This window comes from Hylobates moloch, unplaced genomic scaffold, assembly GCF_009828535.3.
Source record: "Hylobates moloch isolate HMO894 unplaced genomic scaffold, HMol_V3 SCAFFOLD_16, whole genome shotgun sequence".
Lineage (NCBI taxonomy): Eukaryota > Metazoa > Chordata > Mammalia > Primates > Hylobatidae > Hylobates > Hylobates moloch.
The window spans coordinates 56,451,910-56,453,645 of NW_026652291.1; the positions used below are offsets into that span (position 1 = coordinate 56,451,910).

At 51.7% G+C, this 1,736-nt stretch overlaps 1 protein-coding gene across 1 annotated transcript in view; it reads left to right on the forward strand.

Annotated features, from left to right (window-relative positions):
• The first annotated feature begins 475 nt into the window (after positions 1-475).
• Positions 476-1,736, forward strand: part of LOC116484685 (cytokine receptor-like factor 2) — a 91,151-nt gene continuing 89,890 nt past the window's right edge. Inside the window, exon 1 of the mRNA XM_058429392.1 lies at positions 476-622. Within this exon, the coding sequence (XP_058285375.1) occupies positions 476-622 (147 nt within the window). The remainder of the gene's footprint in view (positions 623-1,736) is intronic.

Sequence of the window (1,736 nt, forward strand, 5' to 3'; positions counted from 1 at the left end):
ATAGATGATAGATGACAGATGATAGATTAGATAGATAGATAGATAGACAGATAGACAGACAGATAGATAGCTGGGATCTATCTGCTATTTCTCAGGCTCCCTCCTGGAAGTTGGAACTGATCTCACTTGTTCCAAGACCCTCACCTTAAATCACATTGTTGGACCGTGAAGCATCCAAAGCCCCCAGGACAGCAAAGATACTACCAGGGGCCATTCTAGGACCTGAGGGATCACCACCCTCCAGCCAAGACCCAAGGCAAGACTCCCCTTTGGGTAAGGCTGGGTCTTCAGTGCACAGCGTCTAACAAGGGACAGGAGAAAGTTATCTCCTGGAGATGGGCTGGCCTGAGAAGAGCCATGGAGACTCACGTTCAGCCCCTGCCCATCCACGCGGGAGGGAACACTGGTGTCGTGGGGCTCCCCAATGCCTAGGCTCTCCTGAATGAGATCAACAGCACCACCACCTCCTACACCCATGCCTGCATCTCTCATCCTGTTGAGTCATGCCGTGGGGAGCAAGTTCCCTAATTCTGTCTTCCTGTGTGAACACAAAACCAGCAGCCGACTCCCCAGACACAGAGGCGTCGAGGGAGTGGGGCCAACATGCTTGCCCCCCCTAACGGTTTGCTGAATAATCACTAACAATGAACCAGATAGAATCTTAGATAGATTACTAAGAAACAAGACACGCATATTTTCTTTCTTTCTTTTTTTTTTTTTGAGACGGACTCTGGCTCTGTCGCCCAGGCTGGAGTGCAGTGGCACAATCTCAGCTCACTGCAGGCTCTGCCTCCTGCATTCACGCCATTCTCCTGCCTCAGCCTCCCGAGTAGCTGGGACTACAGGTGCCCACCGCCACGCCCGGCTTATTTTTTTTGCATTTTTAGTAGAGACGGGGTTTCACCGTGTTAGCCAGGATGGTCTCGAACTCCTGACCTTATGATCCACCTGCCTCGGCCTCCCAAAGTGCTGGGATGACAGGAGTGAGCCACTGCGCCCAGCATTTTTTTTTTTTTGAGGCAGAGTCTTGCTCTTGTCACCCAGGCTGGAGTGCAGTGGTACGATCTCAGGTCACCACAACCTGTGCTTCCTGGGTTCAAGCGATTCTCCTGCCTCAGCCTCCTGAGTAGCTGGGATGACAGGCATGCACCACCATGCCCCGCTAATTTTGTATTTTTAGTAGAGACGGGGTTTCTCCACGTCGGTCAGGCTGGTCTCGAACTCCCGACCTCAGGTGATCCGCCCGCCTCGGCCTCCCAAAGTCCTGGGGTTGCAGGCATGAGCCACCGTGCCTGGCCAAGGCATGCAAATTTCTGTAACGTGTATGCATAGGAGCCTTCAGAACAAAGACCCATGCTCCCAGGGAGGTACAAGCTTGTACACCATCCTGTGGTTACAGAAAGAATGGGGCTGCCATCCTGGAAAAACAGGCTTTTGGAGTGGAAGAAGAGGAAGAAGAGAAATTCTATTGGGGCTTGGATCTTCTCTCCTGGAGTGGGAAAAGAGGAATTCTATTGAGGGAAAGTAGGTGATTGCTAGGAAAATCCTTTGCCCAGGATGGAGTGCAGTGGCACCTCTTGGCCCATGGCAGCCTCAACATCCCAGGCTTAAACAATCCTCCCACCTCGGCCTCCTTAGTAGCTTGGATGACAGGCATGCACCACCATGGCTGGCTAATTTTTTTCTTTTTTTTTTTTTTTGTGAGACATAGTCTCACTTTGTCACCCAGGCTGGAG